At 42.9% G+C, this 17,598-nt stretch overlaps 1 protein-coding gene across 1 annotated transcript in view; it reads left to right on the top strand.

Annotated features, from left to right (window-relative positions):
- The window catches only part of UNC93B1 (unc-93 homolog B1, TLR signaling regulator), an 82,109-nt gene extending 65,515 nt beyond the window's left edge, over positions 1-16,594 (top strand). The window contains exons 8-12 of the mRNA XM_082266738.1: positions 1,999-2,129; positions 7,198-7,380; positions 8,504-8,777; positions 12,931-13,049; positions 16,108-16,594. Coding sequence (XP_082122864.1) covers positions 1,999-2,129; positions 7,198-7,380; positions 8,504-8,777; positions 12,931-13,049; positions 16,108-16,419 — 1,019 coding nt within the window. The 3' untranslated portion in view covers positions 16,420-16,594. The remainder of the gene's footprint in view (positions 1-1,998; positions 2,130-7,197; positions 7,381-8,503; positions 8,778-12,930; positions 13,050-16,107) is intronic.
- The last annotated feature ends 1,004 nt before the right edge of the window (positions 16,595-17,598 follow it).

The following is a 17,598-nucleotide window of genomic DNA, read 5'->3' as shown; positions in this document are numbered from 1 at the left end:
AACAATCTTGTGATTTATTCTCAGCTGCCACATAAGTCGAACATACGCTGAGCAAACTTCATCCGGTTCAGTAGGGACCAGCTGAATTTCAATCAGTGTATTGCACTTCCCTCTCGAAAGAAGTGAATTGTTTTATCAACTTCAGCCGAACAGACCAATTGGAAAACTTTATGTTATATGAATAGAGCCGGCACACGAAAAGTCTTCTTCCAAGTAAAATGCTTTATTCCAACATGGATAGCGGTGACAACATGACAAATCTGACGCGTTTCGGCTTTACGCCTTCCTCATAGCAATTGGAAAACTTTCCTCGATCAGTGGCTGCAGCTGCTGGGCAATGTCCCGGCAGGGGGCAATCCTCCATCCACCTAGTTTGTGGAGGAAAAAAAAAACGGTGAATGCTCAGCTTTAGTGTTAATGTCACTTTGTCGCTAAAATCAAATCTGGAAAAAAAGAACACCATTGACAGGCAAAAGACACAACCTAAAGTCTCTCCAGAAACTGATGTTCGGTGCAATTATGTCTGTGCGGTGCGCTACTTTACGCAAATAGTCGTGCATAGCGGCCTACAGTCACCTTCACTCATTCATATCTATAGGTGACTGCATGCAGCTCTAGGACATCTGGTTAAATGCATGCATAAAATAATACATTTGCACAGGGGCGTAACTACAGGGGTTGCAGGGGTTGCAATTGCAACCGGGCCCCATTCTCCAGGGGTCTGTGCGGCTCCCCTGTACACCTGGATAGGAGGGGCAGCGGGGGGGGGGCAGCATGTAGAGAAATCACTGTCCTCCTTTTTCCTCCTGTAGCTGCAGGAGGAAAATGGAGGAGATTGGTTCCTCTGTATTCTGCCCCCGCCATTCCTCCTATCCCAGTGATGGCGAACCTTGGTGCTCCAGATGTTTTGGAACTACATTTCCCATGATGCTCATGCATTCTGCAGTGTATTGCAGAATCATGGGAAATGTAGTTCCAAAACATCTGGGTTGCCAAGGTTTGCCATCACTGTATCCAGTTCACTTGCATTCTGCTGTCTCTGGGCCCCTGTGTGCTCCCCTGGTCCCCCCCCTACTGTGCTGCCCCTCCCTCCCCACTGTGCTCCCTCCTCTCTCCTGCTGGCTGCTGCAGGGGATGTGTCACAATAGAGAACCAGGAAGGGGTCAGTAAATATGTAATTTACCAGCTCCTTCCTTTTCTGAATGGACAGAGTCATAGTCAGTGACATTGTAATAAAATAAAATGATAAAAAAATAATACAATTAAAATACCAAAAAATGAACTACTGACACCAGTGGGTGAAATTCCATGATCGCAAAGGTTACACTTGTGACTGGGCCCTGGCATTCCACCACTGTGGGGAGGCCCCAAGATGGCAGGAAGGGAGCCCACTGCAGAACTTGTGAAAGGGTCGTGCTGCGGGACCATAATAAAGGGCCCCGCAACGAGAGTAAAGGGCCCCAGGATCAGTGGGAAGAGCCCCAGGCTTGAAAAGAAGGCCCCCGGCCAGGGGTCCGGGGGGCCCTTCATGGTTTCTTGCACCGGGGCCCTGAAGGTTCTAGTTACGCCTCTGCATTTGAATGTAGCTTAGTTAAGATTATTGTTTACATATTACCAGAACTTGGAAAAATCTAGAATAAAATAAATCATCCTTTTTGAATGGATACGGACGGGTTCACGTACCGATTTCTTGAAGCTCCTAGAAGGGGAAATCTCCCAGCCTCTTTTTCTGCAATAGGTACAAGTTATGTCAGATGCAACACAGACTCATCCAAAGTTAAATAAGTCTTAGGTAAGTCTTCGATCCAATGGAGTTAGAAGTAGGGTCTCCCAGCTTAGACAGATTATTAAAAAGCACCAGTGTCCTCCCATTCCTGCATGCAGTTTTGAGTGGATTTTGCTGACCAAATAAAAAATACCCAGAACACCCTTCAAATAACAATAGCTTGCTGTAGACATTTTTTCCTGGGATCTGAGTAATTATATTCGTCTTTATAGGTGCTTCAATTCAACGCGGAGTCCTCCCAAAGGGATTCAACGTCACTGTCCTTCGATCTCTACCCCCTAGTATCAGTCTCATCTATGTGGAAAGCGTTCTCATGGGGGCGGCACTTCTATCTATGCTGATGGTGAGCTCAAATAGTTTTTTAGTTTTACAATTTGCTGTAATTGTGTTTTTTTTTTTTTTTTTTTTTTTTTTTTTTTTTTTTTTTTTTTTTTTTTTTAGTATTCGTTTTTTGTTTTTTTTTTAGCACAAAACCGTCGGCGGGCAAGTTTTCTTTAAAAATAAACTGTCTACAAGCTATTCTTCACTGACCTAAACCTCAGCTTAACACTTAACTGAAAACCTAAACTTTACTCCAAATCCTATTGTAGCACTGCCCCCTGGTGGGCTGCTGAGAATTACACTTTCTTGGGTCCCCCCAGTGTTGCCAACCCCCCGGAGTGAAATTTACTGGCAGAACGCCAAATTTTTACGGACGGCACCAATTTTTTACTGGCACTGCAAAAATGTACATAAAATAGCCATTTTCAGTGCTAAACCGTGCAAATATGAATAATTAAACTATAAACATGTAGATAGTGCTATTAGCACTGTGTTTAAGTTAAGTTGATTTAAGGGGGGAACTCTGATGTAAGCGGGTGCACCATTTAGGAGATATTTACAGTGCAAACTGCCGATGACATCATCGGCGCAGGCGCTCCCAAGGAATGGCCACCCATGCCGTTCCTTCAGAGCTCAGTGCCGTGAATGGCGGCTCCCGCGCGCAGGCGCGGGAGTGATGTAATCGCACCTCCGGCCAATCAGATGGCCAGAGGACGCTAACCCGGAAGCAGGATGGCCGGACATGTTGCCGTCCTGTTGCTGAGGTGGCGGCACGGCGGGGGCTTCGTTTTAAGGTAAGTACTTCATAATGAGCTAGTATGCGATGCATACTAGCTCATTATGCCTTTCTCTTTACAGGGCTTTTTTTTTCCTCGTTTTTTTGGGGGACTTTACTTCCTCTTTAAGCTACAATGTAAAATAATTTTTCAGCAAGCATTAGGCTTTTAAATTAAAGTTATTCTCTGGGCATTGTTAAACCACTTTCCCAATTTAAAAGCCTAATGATTGCTGGAAAATGGTTTTACATTGTAGCTTAAAAGCTCCTTTCTAATACAATACATTGTCTTCAGCTCTGACATTGCCAGAGGCAGAGCAAACATTCTTTTTAGTAAAATAAATGACTGAAATATACATTAACCCAGGTCCATCCCATTCTACACAAACTAAATCTATCTGCTGCATTATGTGTGAACACAGGCAGTTGAAGTTCAGCTGCCTGTGTTAACACATAATGCAGCAGATAGATTTAGTTTGTGTAGATGGGATGGACCTGGCTGAACAGCGAAGACTTTATCTGACCGACCTGTGCCTGCCTGAGCTGGTGTCCATGATGACTCCCTCTGTGACTGTGGATGGATGTGATGCTGTCCGTCGACTCCGTCCTGCAGCACAGTCAACACTCCGGCACCACGACACAAGGCTCCATATTCTGCTTTCTGCTCAACTCTGCAACTTGGGGCTCCTGCTTTTTTAAATTCTGGCGCCTGGCGGTGGTGTGGCGGGCGGGAAATGCGCCATGACATCATCAGTAATCCGCAGTCAACTCGAGCCGTGGCGGCGGTGCGCCTTATCACAAGTAGGCGTGCACAGGAGCTTCTGACAGGAGCCAGACCCACCCCCCTGGCCAGGGTACCGCCCGCTCGCTCGCTTGCTCGGCTGAATCCGGCGCGCCTTATCACGAGTAGGCGTGCCGCAGAGCTTCTCACAGCAGCCAGACCCACCCCCCTGGCCAGGGTACCGCCCGCCCGCCCGCTCGCTCGGCTGAATCCAGATTCCAGGAAATGTCAGATCGGATCATCTCGGGCATTTCCGGAACTGCACATGCGCAGTTCCGAACCCAGCCGATCGCAGCCATTTGTCACGGGCACTTTTCTCCTGCTACGGGCATTTACGGGCAGGAGAAAAGTGCCCTGATTTTACGGGCTGTCCGTAAATATACGGACGGTTGGCAACACTGGGTCCCCCTGGGTTACCATTAGCAACTGATAGCAGACAAATAGCATTTAAAGTCCTTGGCTCAGTCAATGAACAGTCCAGGGGATGTTGGTTTTTTTGTGATTTATTTAGAACTGGGTTAGGAGAAGTGGGATACTCTGCTTGTCAGCATCCACTGGACCTCCTGGCTCAGCACCACACCTTAGGCTCACTAGGTCGACCGCTGTGACCACCTTCCATTCAGACAGGAGGAGAGAGTCATTATAGCTGTGGAAGGTGGTAGGGAAAACCGTAAACTGTATATGTTGATGTCTTGGAGAGCTGTGTATTTTTGACTATTGTTGGGGAGAAGGGGGGTTCTATTGCATTCAGTAATTCAATTGTGGTCTGAATTGATCTACAAAAGTACATTCCAATATAAGAAGCATTACAGTATATTACAGTATATCCTAGCTCTGTGCTACTAAGTAGGAAACACATATTACAAGCAAATAAGGCTGACCACCTGTATATACCAAACCACAGCACCGACTCATTGGAGAATGGCAAAGTAAGTAGGTTGGTGGTGCTTTGGGGAGAGTCTTAGTCCTAACATTGAAACAAAGAGAAACCAGATTGAGAGGACACACAGATGGACATTTTCTGGCTAACTGGCAATTGCTAGTGCCATGTGAGGGGGTGAACAAATTATTTGGAATTCAGGAGCCAGTCTGTCCAGTCAAAGATTTTTAGGAGCCCACTCCATTGATGAAGAATAGAGGGCACCTCAAAAACGAGAATTTTCTTAAGGAACATTGGCTACACTGTCCTGGAATTTGTCCTGCCCGGTCTTAGGCAGAACTTCTGCTGGAAGAAGTTAAGGAAGGGATATCAGTAGACATTCAGTATCTCACAAAAGTGAGTACACCCCATCACAGCTTGTATAACAGTGTAAATTTGCTGTCCCCTCAAAAAACGAAACACGCAGCCATTAATGTCTAAACCACACACATGCAAAAGAAATGACTATCAAATATGGAGACAATCCATAAATAAAAATGGGGATTTAGTCCCACCATATGGCCATATCGTGCTCAAGCCCACCACTACGTCAAAGTACCCCATTATCAGTGGGTCCTACACTATCCATAAAAAAGGGGTGAATCCAGCCTCTCTAACCCTTGGAGACAACACTCCTTACTGGGAGAGATGTGCTAATGCACTACAAGGGACTCCTCCTATATCTACTTGATAGTGGACACTGATAGAGTACAGGTGTGTGTGGGGAATGGGGTGCTCAACCCCAGAAGTCTGGTCAGACCGAATACATAATAAACAAGCAAAAAATTGGGGGAGCAAGCCCTGAACATGTATATCTAAAGATATGGATAGTGTAGGACCCACTGATAATGGGGTACTTTGACGCAGTGGTGGGCTTGAGCACGATATGGCCATATGGTGGGACTAAATCCCCATTTTTATTTATGGATTGTCTCCATATTTGATAGTCATTTCTTTTGCATGTGTGCGCTATTCTTTTTTAATATACATGTTGCTTGGTCCATAGCTGCACCGGCTTTAGATATACATGTTCAGGGGTTGCTCCCCCAATTTTTTGCTTGTTTATTAATGTCTAAACCGCTGGCAAAAAAGTGAGTACACCCCCTAAGTGAAAATGTCTAAACTGGGCTCAAAGTGTCAATATTTTGTGTGGCCACCATTATTTTCCAGCACTGCCTTAACCCTCTTGGGCATTGAGTTCACCAGAGCTTCACAGGTTGCCACTGGAGTCCTCTTCCACTCCTCTATAAGGACATCACAGAGCTGGTGGATGTTAGAGACCTTGCGCTCCTCCACCTTCTGTTTGAGGATGCCCCACAGATGCGCAATAGGGTTTAGGTCTGGAGACATGCTTGGCCAGTCCATCACCTTTACCTCAGCTTCTTTAGCAAGGCAGTGGTCATCTTGGAGGTGTATTTGGGGTTGTTATCATGTTGGGATACTGCCCTGCGGCCCAGTCTCCGAAGGGAGGGGATCATGCTCTGCTTCAGTATGTCACAGTACATGTTGGCATTCATGGTTCCCTCAATGAACTGTATCTACCCAGTGCCAGCAGCACTCATGCAGCCCCAGACCATGACATTCCCACCACCATGCTTGACTGTAGGCAAGACACACTTGTCTTTGTACTCCTCACCTGGTTGCTACCACACACACTTGACACCATCTGAACCAAATAAGTTTATCTGGGTCTCATCAGACCACTGGGCATGGTTCCAGTATTCCATGTCCTTAGGCTACTTGTCTACAGCAAACTGTTTGTGGGCTTTCTTGTACATCATCTTTGGAAGAGACTTCCTTCTGGGACGACAGCCATGCAGACCAATTTGATGCAGTGTGCGGCGTATGGTCTGAGCACTGACAGGCTGACCCCCCACCCCTTCAACCTCCGCAGCAATGCTGGCAGCACTCATACGTCTATTTCCCAAAGACAACTCCTGGATATGACACTTAGCACGTGCACTCAACTCCTTTGGTCAACCATGGCTGGAACCTGTCCTGTTAAATTACTGTATGCTCTTGGCCACCATGCTGCAGCTCAGTTTCAGGGTCTTGGCAATCTTCTTATAGCCTAGGCCATCATTATGTAGAGCAACAATTCTTTTTTTCAGATCCTCAGAGAGTTCTTTGCCATGAGTTGCCATGTTGATCTTCCAGTGACCAGTATGAGAGAGTGAGAGTTATAACACCAAATTTAACACACCTGTTCCCCAGTCACACCTGTGACCTTGTAACATGAACGAGTCACATGACATCGGGAAGGGAAAATGGCTAATTGGTCCCAAATTTGGACATTTTCACCTAGGGGTGTACTCACTTTTGTTGCCATTAGACATTAATGGCTGTGCGTTGAGTTATTTTGAGGGGACAGCAGATTTACACTGTTATACAAGCTGTACACTCACTACTTTACATTGTAGCAAAGTGTCATTTCTTCAGTGTTGTCACATGAAAAGATCTAATAAAATATTTACAAAAATGTGAGGGGTGTACTCACTTTTGTGAGACACTGTGTAAGAGGGCAGTTGGTTATTGCAGGATTGTGGAGGGCATCATAAATGAAAGGATGGTGTTTGATATTTTTCATTTACTTCTGTATATTTTTCACTACCCAGTTCTTGGTTCTCTGTGGCTCTGCATATCGCCCAACTGAGGAGATTGACCTTCGCAGCATAGGCTGGGGGAACATCTTTCAATTACCCTTCAAGCATTTTCGAGATTACCGCTTGCGCTGCCTAGCTCCATACTTCCTGTACAGCGGGTTTGAAGTCTTGTTTGCCTGCACAGGCTTTGTGCTGGTGAGTAATATTATCCTAGACAAATGCTAAGAAGACCGCGCGTGTGTGTGTGTGTGTGCGCGTATGTATATATATATATATATATATATATATATATATATATATATATATATATATATACTTTCAACATGTATAGATAGTGTGTGATTGGGCGTCTGCTTGCCACCATAGATGTGAGATACTGTAGTTTCAGCTGATGGACTCAATTCTCATCTTCAGTTAATGATTTGCTTATACAGTACATGCAGTTAAAGTTATATATGTGTGTATAGGAACCTCTGTGCTTAGTGTGAACAAATCCAGACAATATAAAATTAAGTGTTCATCTTAGAGAAAGTGGCAATCTAAACTAGTGATTGACCGATATAGTTTTTTCATGGCCGATACCGATATTTTGGTCATCGCATATCGGTATCGGCCAATATTTTTTCGTACATTTAAAAAAAAAATGTATTCTTTATTTTTTTTTACTTGACGGGTACTCTTGTGGAGGGATCTGGGGTCTAAAAGACCCCAAACCCCTCGCCTGCACTTAAAAGCATTCAAAACGCCAAGTTTGGCTGTTTTGAATGCTGTCATTTTTTGGAATCTGGCGCCAGTACCCGGAAGTGATGTCATGACAGCACTTCCGGGTTTTTGCATGGAGACCCGATCAGAGCCGGATAAATTGAGTTTTGTGTAGAATTGCAGAAACTATATTGCACTTATTGTGTGTGCGTGTGTGAGGTTTTTTTCATATGTTTTTATGAAATGTATATATTGTATTTTTTATTTTATTTTGGGTTGCACATTTAAGTTACATGGTTTTACAAGTATATTAATTTAAAGGAGACAGCGTACCTAATTATGTTTATAGCTGAATTTATATGCAAATCTTGTCTCCGCCTTTTGGATCTGGCCTGGCCCCGTCCATCTCCTAAGCTTCTCTGCTGATTTTTAATTTCTGACCAATATGGAGGTCTGGTAGGTGGTGGGGCAAGACAAAATTTGTATTACAGCAAAAGTCAAAATTTGTATACAACATTATTTGCTTATATCTCAGTTCCTACTGATAAATGTCCTGTTTTTCATGTTCTCTTTGTAGTTTGCTCTCTAAATAATATTTTTTTTCTCATTTCTGCAGTGCTATGGAGTGTGCTCCCTCGGCTTAGAGAAGCTTCCATATTTAATCACAGCGTATGGGTTATCAGCCTCTATCTTCTCCACCCTTGCCCTATGTTTTCTTCATCTACCACGCCGAATCCCACTGACTGGGGGTGCCATAGTGCACATCTGCATCCTGATTGCCTTGTTTTTTTGGAATCCACAGCCTAAAGGGCAATCACAGGGTCCTGCTCTTTATGTGATAGCAGTGCTGTGGGGTTTGGGCAGCGCCCTGAATAAGACTGGCCTCAGCAGTAAGTGATGTGTTTGGGTAATAGTATGTTGGGGTGCAGCGGGTGTGATATAGTTCCCTAACCAACTAGAATTTTCTAAAAGATAAGTTGTGATGGATGCTACATCCTTTTAACCGCTTGCCGACCCCCCGCCGCAGTTGTACGGCGGCAGTCTGGCGCTCCCAGGCAAAGTGCCGTACATGTACGGCGCTAGCCTGAGAGGAGCTAGGGGGCGATCGCACACCACCGGAGGCGCGCTCCCTCCCCCGCTCGACGGCTGGGGAGTCAGTGCGTGGGCCGCCGGTCACTCGCAATCTCCCGCTGCAGTGAGAGAAAGACAGACGGATGATGTAAACACAGCCGTCTGTCATTCTCACTAAAGTAATCACAGAGGCTATGCGATCCTGCTATGTAGGATCGCATGTCTCTGTGATTACATTACAAGCCACGCCCCTCCTCAGTTAGAATCACACCCCTAGGGACACACTTTACCCCTTGATCACCACTAAAGTTAACCCCTTCCCTGCCAGTGTCATTTTTACTGTAACATATAGTAGCATATTTATAGCACTGATTACTGCAGTAATGTCACTGGTACTCCCAAAAGTGTCAAAAATGTCAGTCAGGGGTCTGATCTGTCCGACGCAATGTCGCAGTCCCGCAAACAAAAACGCAGATCGCCGCTATTACTAGTTAAAAAAAAAAACAATAAAAATGACATAAATCTTTCCCGTAGTTAGTAAACGCAATAACTTTTGCGCAAACCAATCAAAATACGCTTATTGTGATTTTTTTTTTTTTTTACCAAAAATATGTAGCAGAAAACAAATTGGCCTAAAATGTTAAAAAATTTTGATTTTTACATTTTTTTTCTAAAAAATTTCATATAAAAAAATGTGAAAAATACTATTTTTTCAAAATTGTCGCGTTTTTTTTGTTTATAGCGCAAAAAATAAAAATCGTACAGGTGATCAAATACCACCAAAAGAAAGCTCTGTTTCTGGGAAAAAAAGGACGTCAATTTAGTTTGGGTACAGCATCGCACAACCGCGCAATTGTCCATTAAAATCACTCAGTGCCGAATCGCAAAATAGGGCCTGGTCTTTGAGCAGCCAAATCTTCTGGGGCTTAAGTGGTTAAACATGATTTTTTTTTTTTTAACATTGCCTGTCTGAATAATTAGCCTGATACATTCAATGATCTCCTACAAGCAGGCACCATTCACCCATAAACCTAATGTTGGATAGATTCAATTGTCTTCAGCAGAGTGAACTCCACTTGGCTCTTTATCAAATGAAGCACAGTTCATACAGTGTTAAAATGCAATATTTATTTCAGATCAAGGTGTTTTAAAATGGTACAGACACTTATCTGATTGATCGATTGATCTCCAGTTGAGGGTTAGGCAGGGTCGTGTGCCTTGTTGGCTTCCAATGAATAATGGCCAACATGGCTCAAAACCTTCTTTTCCCAACTATGGATTGGCAAGCACGTGCAACAAGACTTGGAAGTGTAACCTGCAATCATGAGATCAGGACCATGCAGGCTCGTTCTACATACAGCATCTCACAAAAGTGAGTACACCCCTCACATTTTTGTAAATATTTTATTATATCTTTTCATGTGACAACACTGAAGAAATGACGCTTTGCTACAATGTAAAGTAGTGAGTGTACAGCTTGAATAACAGTGTAAATTTGCTGTCCCCTCAAAATAACTGTCTAAATCCCTGGCAGCAAAAGCGAGTACACCCCTAAATGAAAATGTCCAAATTGGGCCCAATTAGCCATTTTCCCTCCCCGGTGTCATATGATTCGTTAGTGTTACAATGTAGATAATACCCAATTATTCGGAAATCCCGGATGTGGGTTGCCATCGTCCCGATAAGACTTAAAGAATGGAGACCCCCTAAATTGGAGGGTAACCATACATCCAAATGTATAAAAAATGTAGTTTATTGAAATCATTAAAAGATTCTTATAACATATCTCAATGCGTTCTATGAGACATAGATATTGAACAGTACAACATACAGTATACATACAAAAAACAAACGACAATAAAAATTGTCATGGCTTGCAGTAGATGCTCATTGAAATGTATGGAACGTCAGTGGAAAACTCCTCCAAACCGACACGTTTCAGGTGAAAAACACCTTTCCTCAGGGGTGTAAAGTGTGGAGTTGTATGGTTTCCTAAACCATATTAATAAAAGAATAAATTATTTTAATCATATAGCTTTGGTAAATCTAAATGCATAAGGAATCATTTTGAAATACTAAGCTGCATACCAGTTCAAAAGTTCCAAATGATGAGAGAGCCGTGTAGAATAAATCCTTGATTGACAAGAGAAGGGGGAGAATGCGCAGATGGAGCTGCAGTGATGTGGGGTTCACTGCCACAATTAGGACATGGTGGTTTGTTTTTTGTGTGTATATATGTATATATATATATATATATATATATATATATATATATATATATATATATATATATATATATATATATATATATATATATATATATATATATATATAGGTTGTACTGTTCAATATCTATGTCTCATAGAACGCAAGAACGCATTGAGATATGTTATGTGAATCTTTTTTAATAATTTAAATAAACTACATTTTTTTATACATTTGGATGTTTGGTTGCCCTTATAGTCCCACCATCTTAGGGGGTCGCCACTCTTTACGTTAGTGTTACAAGGTCTCAGGTAACAATGGGGAGCAGGTGTTTCACTCTCTCATACTGGTCACTGGAAATTCAACATGGCACCTCATAGCAAAGAACTCTCTGAGGATCTGAAAAAAAGAATTGTTTCTCTACATAAAGATGGCCTAGGGCAGCCTAGGCTATAAGAAGATTGCCAAGACACTGAAACTGAGCTGCAGCACAGTGGCCAAGACCATACAGCGGTTTAACAGGACAGGTTCCACTCAGAACAGGCCTCGCCATGGTCGACCAAAGGAGTTGAGTGCACGTGCTCAGCGTCCTATCCAGAGGCTGTCTTTGAGAAATAGATGTATGAGTGCTGCCAGCATTGCTGCAGAGATTGAAGAGGTGGGGGGGGGGGGTTAGCATGTTAGTACTCAGACCATACGCCGCACACTGCATCAAATTGGTCTGGATGGCTGTCGTCCTAGAAGGAAGTCTCTTCTAAAGGTGGTGCACAAGAAAGCCTGCAAACAGTTTGCTGAAGACAAGCAGACTAAGGACATGGATTACTGGAACCATCTCCTGTGGTCTGATGAGACCAAGATAAACTTATTTGCTTCAGATGGTGTCAAGCGTGTGTGGCGGCATCCAGGTGAGGAGTACAAAGACAAGTGTGTCTTGCCTACAGTCAAGCTTGGTGATGGGGGTGTCATGGTCTGAGGCTGCATGAGTGCTGCCGGCACTGGGGAGCTACAGTTCATTGAGGGAACCATGAATGCCAACATGTACTGTGACATATTGAAGCAGAGCATGATCCCCTCCCTTCAAAGACTGGGCTGCAGGGCAGTATTCCAACATGATAATGACCCCAAACACACCTCCAAGATGCCACTTCCTTGTTAAAGAAGTTGAGGGTAAAGAAGATGGACTGGCCAAGCAGGTTTTCAGACCTAAACCATATAGAGCATCTGTGGCGCATCCTCAAACGGAAGGTGGAGGAGTGCAAGGTCTCTAACATCCACCAGCTCTGTGATGTCATCATGGAGGAGGGGAAGAGGACTCCAGTGGCAACTTGTGAAGCTCTGGTGAACTCCATGCCTAAGAGGGTTAAGGCAGTGCTGGAAAATAATGGTGACCACACAAATTATTGACACTTTGGGCCCAATTTGGACATTTAAACTTAGGGGTGTACTCACTTTTGTTGCCAGCGGTTTAGACATTAATGGCTGTGTGTTGAGTTATTTTGAGGGGACAGCAAATTTACACTCTTATACAAGCTGTACACTCACTACTTTACATTGTAGCAAAGTGTCATTTCTTCAGTGTTGTCACATGAAAAGATATAATAAAATATTTACAAAAATGCGAGGGGTGTACTCACTTTTGTGAGATACTGTATTTTATATGATGGCCTCTAACTTCAAACTTCAGTTACTGTTAGAACTTTTCATTTGGGCACAAGGGTATAGCTGTCATGATTAATTTGTTATTGATCTTTACTGTCTTCTGTCCAGTTTTAATAGGGATGTTTTATGAAGATAAAGAACGTCAGGACTTTGTATTTACCATTTATCACTGGCTCCAAGCGTTGGCCATATTTATTGTCTACTTGTGGGCAGAGCTGCCAATGATGGTAAGAAAATCTCATTTACATTTTACATACTAAATTTCTTTCAGAGATATTCTGCTTTCATTTTTTTTACCTATATAGGTAACATAACATCACTTAGCATGATACGGTATGTCTGAAGGAAATGTAAAGTAGTTTGCATGAATTTTCCTTCATATGATCATATTATGATCAGCGTTAAAAAAAAAAAAAAAAAAATAGTTTTAACAAATAATTTTCTTTTTATTTAATTTTGAAAATATTATACCTTTGTGTTTATATGAGTTGAGGAGAGGGCTTAGGGCCATTTCTAATATGATGCACTAGGCTGGTTTCCATGAGTGGAAGTACTTTACCATTCAGGCATTGATCAGAGTAGGACCCATGTTATGAAGCTACCTGCTGCCTGTTCAGACCTGTGATCACAGGACTTGGCAGAGGGATATCCTCCAGCCTCAGCTTTTTTTGCAGCTTTGAAATGTCATAAAAATAAATGCTGAGAGCCTCAAAGGTAGGGGATGTGCCTCAAAGGTAGGGGATGTGCCTCAAAGGTAGGGGATGTGCCTCAAAGGTAGGGGATGTGAAAAGGTGTGTAAATAAACCATCAATCACCGTGGCACCATGGTCCACTTTTTGTATTAACCACTTATGGACCGATCACTGTGTATTTACGTTAACCACTTAAGCCCCGGAGGATTTGGCTGCTAAAAGACCAGGGGGTATTTTGCGATTCGGCACTGCGTGACTTTAACGGACAATTGCGCGGTCGTGCGACGCTGTACCTAAACAAATTTGACGTCCTTTTTTTCCCACAAACAGAGCTTTCTTTTGGTGGTATTTGATCATCTGTGCGATTTTTTGATCACGCTCTATAAACAAAAAAAGAGCGTCAATTTTGCAAAAATAACAATATTTTTCACATTTTTTTATATGAAATTCCCCCCAAAAAAAAAGTAAAAATCTAAATTTTTTAACATTTTCGGCCAATTTGTTTTATGCTACATATGTTTGGTAAAAAAAATCGCAAAAAGCATATTTTGATTGGTTTGCGCAAAAGTTATTGCGTTTACTAACAAAGGGAAAGATTTTTGTCATTTTTGTTGTTTTTTTTTTTAACGCGTAATGGCGGCGATCTGCGATTTTTTTTTTTTGCGGTACTGCGACATTGGGGCGGACAGATCGGACCCTTGACTTACATTTTTGACACTTTTGGGGTTACCAGTGACATTTCTACAGTAGTCAGTGCTATATATATGCACTGTTACTGTAAAAATACACTGGCAGTGAAGGGGTTAACTTTATTTGAGAGGGAGGGGCTGTGTGTGTCCCTAGGGGCGTGATTCTAACTGTGATTGGCTGTGGCTTGAGGTGTAGTATCACTGATCAACGGTCCTACATAGTAGAACCGTATGATCAGGGTTTCTACACAGGGGAGAATAACAGGCAGCTTTTTTACACAAGCTGCCTGCCTTTCTCCCTCTCCCCCGACGATCGCAGAGTGAGCGGCGGACATCGGGTCCGCCGGTCACACGCGCGGGGGGGTCCGTGACCACGCTCGCTCCCCAGAGCCTCACAGGCTAGTGACGTTAATATACATCACTTTGCCTGTGAGGGGCTGACTGCCGCAGTAAATCTACTGACGGCAGTCGGCAAGTGGTTAAATACCGGGGTTATGGCAGCAGATAGCTACCATAACCACCATATTTTCTTACACGGCGGGCGGTCTGCTTTCACAAAAAAGTGGTTCCAGTGGCTGATTAGCCACAGGATCACTTTTATGTGCGGTGGGAGAGGTGCCTGTCTCTTCCCGGTCATTTTCCCGGCTTACCAGAGCCGTCGGTGGCTGGGAAAACGATCCGTTCCCTTGTGTTGTTGGGCAGGAAGTTGAGTAAGGACAAGGTGGCCCCCACTCAACTCGTTGCCCTTGGAGGACCAGAGTGACGTCAAACGTCTCTTCTGCTCAATGGACTTAAAGGGCCAAATTTTTTTGGGGAAAAAAAACACTTTTATTTATTTATTTTTTTATTGTTTTCAAGTGTAAATGTGAGATCTGCGGCCTTTTTAACCCCAGATCTCACATTAAAGAGGGCCTGCCCTGCTTATTTCTATTACTAGGGATGTTTACATTTGTTGTCATAGGAATAAAAGTGATCAAAACATTTTTTTGTAACAGACAGTGTAAAATAACAAGATTTAAAAAGAAATAAAGAAAAAATAAGGCGCCCCGTCAATCCGAGCTTGTGCGCAGAAGCGAACACATGTGCAAGTCACGCCCACATATGTAAACGGTGTTCAAACCACACATGTGAGGTATTGCCGCGATCATTAGAGCGAGAGCAATAATTTGAGCCCTAGACCTCCTCTGTATCTCTAAACCGGTAACCTGTAGAAATTTTTAAAAGCGCCGCCTATGGAGATTTTTATGTACCAAAATTTTTCGTCGTTCCACGAGCGTGCGCAATTTTGAAGCATGACATGTTGGGTATCAATTTACTCGGCGTAACATTATCATTCACATGTTGGGTATCAATTTATTCTGGGTAACATTATCTTTCACATGTTAGGTATCAATTTACTCTGGGTAACATTATCTTTTACATGTTGGGTATCAATTTACGTGGCGTAACATTACGTGGCGTAACATTATCTTTCACATTACAGAAAAAAATTGGGCTAACTTTACTATTTTGTTTTAAAATTTTTATTTTTTACAAAAAAATTGCGTTTGTAAGAGGCCTGCGCAAATACGGTGTGACAAAGTATTGCAACAATCTCCATTTTTTTTTTTCTTTGAGTTCTCTGCTAAAATATATATATATATATATATATATATATATATATATATATATAATGTTTGGGGGTTCTAAGTACTTTTCTAGTAAAAAATACTGATTTTAACTTGTAAACAACAAGTGACATAAATAGGCGTGGTCCTTAAGTGGTTAAACTTTCTTCAGCCCATGAAAACCTGTTCCTGCTATGAAACTACATATTTAGGGAATAGGAAGTCTTTTCTCTAAAAATGCAGATGCACTTTACAAGAAACGGTATCCTATTCAAATCTCGGTTTCTTTCATCATAGGCCAAACTTGGGATTATGCTTGCCTCAGCTATAATTTCTGTCCTTTCCTATCTCTGGATGGAACGTAAAATTAGCTCCAGTTGTAGACCCCGCATCCCCAAGATCCCTGCCCCTCGCCACAAGATGAAGGGTTACCGCTACCTGGAAGAAGAAAACTCTGACGAGTCAGGATCGGAGGAGGGGAACGAAAGCGCTGAGAATGAGAGATCTGGAAGCGAAGCTGAAAATGACGAAAATGAGCAACCAGCTCGAGCCCGGAGGAGGCGCAGGAATGAAGAACAATGTTATGAGCAGGCAGTAGAGGAGGAGTAATGCAGGAGGAGGAGGAGTAACCATTTTCCCAATGTAAAAAAGACAAAAAGGAGAATACAATTGGTTGGAGTGGAGAACAGACAGTTATTTCTCCAACACAAATGAGGCCCTTGTTCTTTTAAGCAGCCCTAAACTTGATTACAACATCAATCTATTTTTAATGACCCCCCCCCCCCCTCTTTGATGCCTTAATGGTCAGAAGTGCATTCATTTTGCAGAGCATAGATCTGTGCTCTTATTAGGCCATCCAAAATATTCCTGCAGTTTGCACTCAAGTGGGGCATGTCCTTGGGTGTGTAGTCATTTAAGTAAAAAATAATATAAAGCAGGATCTATGTACAGGAGGTGCTCAGGCAAAGGCAGCCAATTACTTTCTGCACATACTGTAGGTCCCACCCCGTGCCATGACCTAGTGCTGGATGTAAGACCATGAATAGTGTCAAAAACTGGCCCTTGTCAGTAGGACTTCTAGGTGTATTGTCGGTGGATTCATGTAGAAACATGAGAGGTTGAAATTAGATTACTGTCATATAAGGGTTTTAGGTCAGCTCTAGTGCTGACTTACTAGTTACTGCCCCTCAGCAACCTTATTTACCAAAGAACCTAGAGGAACCATTGTCACTAGGGGATTTTGCCTTACTTTGTGCAATTTTATGGTACCACATCATCTCGGCGAATTTTCCTTTTGATGAATGATCATAACCAGCTAGAACTTGCTTTCTAGTCTAATGTAGTATGGTAGAATAAAAAGGAACTTCTTATTGCTTCATAAATGTGGCCTGTTGTCTAGTTTCTATACACCAGAGAAAAGTGAAGGATCATTCCATCAAAAGGTGATAAGGTGTTTATGGGTAAAGCCTGTGGACTGATTCAGCCATTCTTGTCTTTTATCTGCTAGAGGCTCCAGTGGCTAGATTTTGACACCATAGTTTATGGCCATGTAGCTGTATGCCTTGGATTTATGTGTGTGCCCACCTGTCGTTGGGTGTCCTACTCCACTTGTTATGTAATTCATAATGTAAACAAATTCAGATTCCAGCAGGGAGAGTGGAAGGATGGGCTAGTTCCAGTCCCCATTACTGTCTTAAGGGAGAGTGGAAGGATGGGCTAGTTCCAGTCCCATTACTGTCTCAAGGGAGAGTGGAAGGATAGGCTAGTTCCAGTCCCCATTACTGTCTC

Source organism: Pelophylax lessonae (genome assembly GCF_965119305.1).
Source record: "Pelophylax lessonae genome assembly, chromosome: 9".
NCBI classification, from domain to species: Eukaryota; Metazoa; Chordata; class Amphibia; order Anura; family Ranidae; genus Pelophylax; species Pelophylax lessonae.
Note: the sequence above shows the minus strand (reverse complement) of the source record. Positions and strands in the feature narration are given on the sequence as shown.